General features: G+C 61.4%; 1 protein-coding gene across 1 annotated transcript in view; it reads left to right on the forward strand.

Moving 5' to 3' along the window:
- The window catches only part of SBF1 (SET binding factor 1), a 22,421-nt gene that overhangs the window by 2,271 nt on the left and 17,851 nt on the right, over positions 1–2,299 (forward strand). Inside the window, exons 2-3 of the mRNA XM_009587171.1 lie at positions 963–1,068; positions 1,623–1,755. Coding sequence (XP_009585466.1) covers positions 1,736–1,755 — 20 coding nt within the window. The 5' untranslated portion in view covers positions 963–1,068; positions 1,623–1,735. The remainder of the gene's footprint in view (positions 1–962; positions 1,069–1,622; positions 1,756–2,299) is intronic.

Here is a 2,299-nt window from a genome sequence, read left to right on the forward strand (position 1 = left end):
TGTGCACTGTTCTCCTTGAGTGCGCTCTCCTGGGGGTTGTGAAAACATGGTGGCCTGGTGTGGAAGACCAGGTCAGGGGTGCTTGTTCTGCTCTGCCAGAACGGGCGGCGTTCAGAAGCTGTTGCGGTGGCGTGAGCTCTTGCGGCTGCAGGGGGCTGAGCGAGGAGGTGGGTTGCGTGGCGAAATGTCCTATTGCAGAGGAGTGTTTTCCCTGGAGAGGTGTAGAAAGAGGAGAAGAGGGCCAGTGGTCTGGTCCTGCCCCAGCCCCTGCAGCCTGCAGAGCGGGTGGGGACGCATAGGCTTCCCCGTGCCACTGGGAATGAGCTTAGGTCAGGGAAAAAAATTGTATTGGAGAAGAAGCAATGAGACTGTGCCCAGTCTGTCCGTCCCCAGCCCTTCTACCAGGAGCCATCAGGGCCTGCTCACGCTGCCTGGGCGAGGCACCCTGTCCGACGGGAGAGGCTGCGGAGCTGGTGCTGCTCCTTTGTCTGGCAGTGCTGGCTGGGCATGGCACAGGCGAGCTGTTCCCCTCTGGTTGCGAGGTCCTGGAGAGCCCTCGTGTGCTACGTCGCAGTGTGGGTCTCAGGGCTTGCTGCCTTCTTCTGTCAGCCGTCGAGGAGTCGCTCATGCTGGCTGGGACTGCCGGCTGTTTCAGCAGGTCTCACTCCTCCCCTTAGCCCGTGGCCCCAGCCAAGCATGCGACGTGTGTTGTTGCAGGGTCCTCTTCCCTCTTCCTGCAGCAGCCATGATCCAGCCGTGCTGCTGCGAGGTGGTGTGCCATGGTAGGACACACTGCCCTACGTGGGTTGTGCCGAGGGCACAGTCTCCCTGGCCCTGTGCACTGGGGGGATTCGGGCTGCTGCTGGCTTGGAGAGGCAGCAGGCAGCTGGCTTGCCCTCGATGCTTGTGCTCGCCCCTTGCGTGGGTGGACGCCCAGTGACCGGACCTGTTGTCTCTTGCAGAGGACGATCTCTCTGGGAGCAGGGGACAGGCAGGTGATCCAGACACCCATCAATGACTCGCTTCCCGTCAGCAGCTGCAGCGTGGCCCTGCTCTTCCGCCAGCTTGGTGAGACTTCTCCCCACGCCTCCTTCTCATCGGGTCCCGTGCCAAAGCCAGCTGGCCGAGTCCTGGGCTGGACGTCCTGCACGTCGCTTCCCACCGCGCTCCTGAGCCTGGCTTGTCAGCTCAGGGCTCTCTTCCAGCTGCAACCACCTCCGACTGAGCCCTCCCCGGCCCCACTTTGCCTTTCCGTTCCCAGGAGGGCAGGAGACTGGCTCTCCCTGGCTTGGGTGCAGACCCGTGGCCAGATCTCATGAGAAACAGCCTGGGTGGCAGGAACGAGTGCCCGGAGGTGTGCTGCCATTAGCCTTGCGCCTCTGATTAAAGGACACTGGCAGCTCAGCAGAGCTGCTGCGCATCTCTCAGAAGAGGGGCTTCCTTGGGGGAGCACGTACCTGGGTGACCCAGAAGTGGCTTTTTGGGAGGATGTTAAACTCCTCTGTTGTGCAGAATGTGGAGATGGGGAGTGGGATCCAGCTCGGGTAGGGTTTAGTGGTCTCTGGTGGGGTGCGAGAGGGGAACCCTCATTTCTGAGCGTTCTTCTCTCCTTTTCTCCCCAGGCATCACCAATGTGCTGTATCTCTTCTGTGCAGCGCTTACGGAACACAAGATCCTGTTTCTCTCCAGCAGTTACCAGAGGCTGACCGATGCCTGCCGGGCTCTCCTTGCACTTATGTTCCCCCTCAAGTACAGGTGAGGGAACCCCACTGCTCCTCGAGCCCTTCAGCCCTCCGACAGCAACCTGGAGCCAGCTGGGGTGCAGCCACCGGCCGAGCCCGTGCTGGCTGTCCTGCCTCCCCCTTGCTTCACGCCCTCGCTGCCTCCTGGTTTCACAGCGCGTATTACTGGTAACTAGCTGTGTTTTGGGCACTGCCGGCGAAGGGGCAGCTGAATGCCCACAGGTCTCGGCTGTGCTGAAAGCCCCTTTCCTGAAGCCTTTGGCATGCACGGCAATGTCATTCCAGAGTGTGTCCACAGCAGCGAAGGGGTGCAAACCTTCCACCCCTGCCTCCCTCCTCTCTAGTGCAAGACCGGGGCTCTAGCACTGGAATGGGGAGCGAGGCATTACCAGCATGTCTGTAGCTCCAGGAGCTGCTGGCACGCACTATTCCTAGCCGTGGCAACTCTTGACAGAGGGAAGCAAGCCCGTCAGGCTGTGGGACATGGTCCGGCAGTGCGTGATCACCCCATGGCGCGCGTGGGAGAGGCCAGAGGTGCTTCTCTCTCCAGAATCCGT

The sequence above is a fragment of the Fulmarus glacialis genome, unplaced genomic scaffold, assembly GCF_000690835.1.
Source record: "Fulmarus glacialis isolate BGI_N327 unplaced genomic scaffold, ASM69083v1 scaffold29561, whole genome shotgun sequence".
In the NCBI taxonomy this organism is placed as follows: domain Eukaryota; kingdom Metazoa; phylum Chordata; class Aves; order Procellariiformes; family Procellariidae; genus Fulmarus; species Fulmarus glacialis.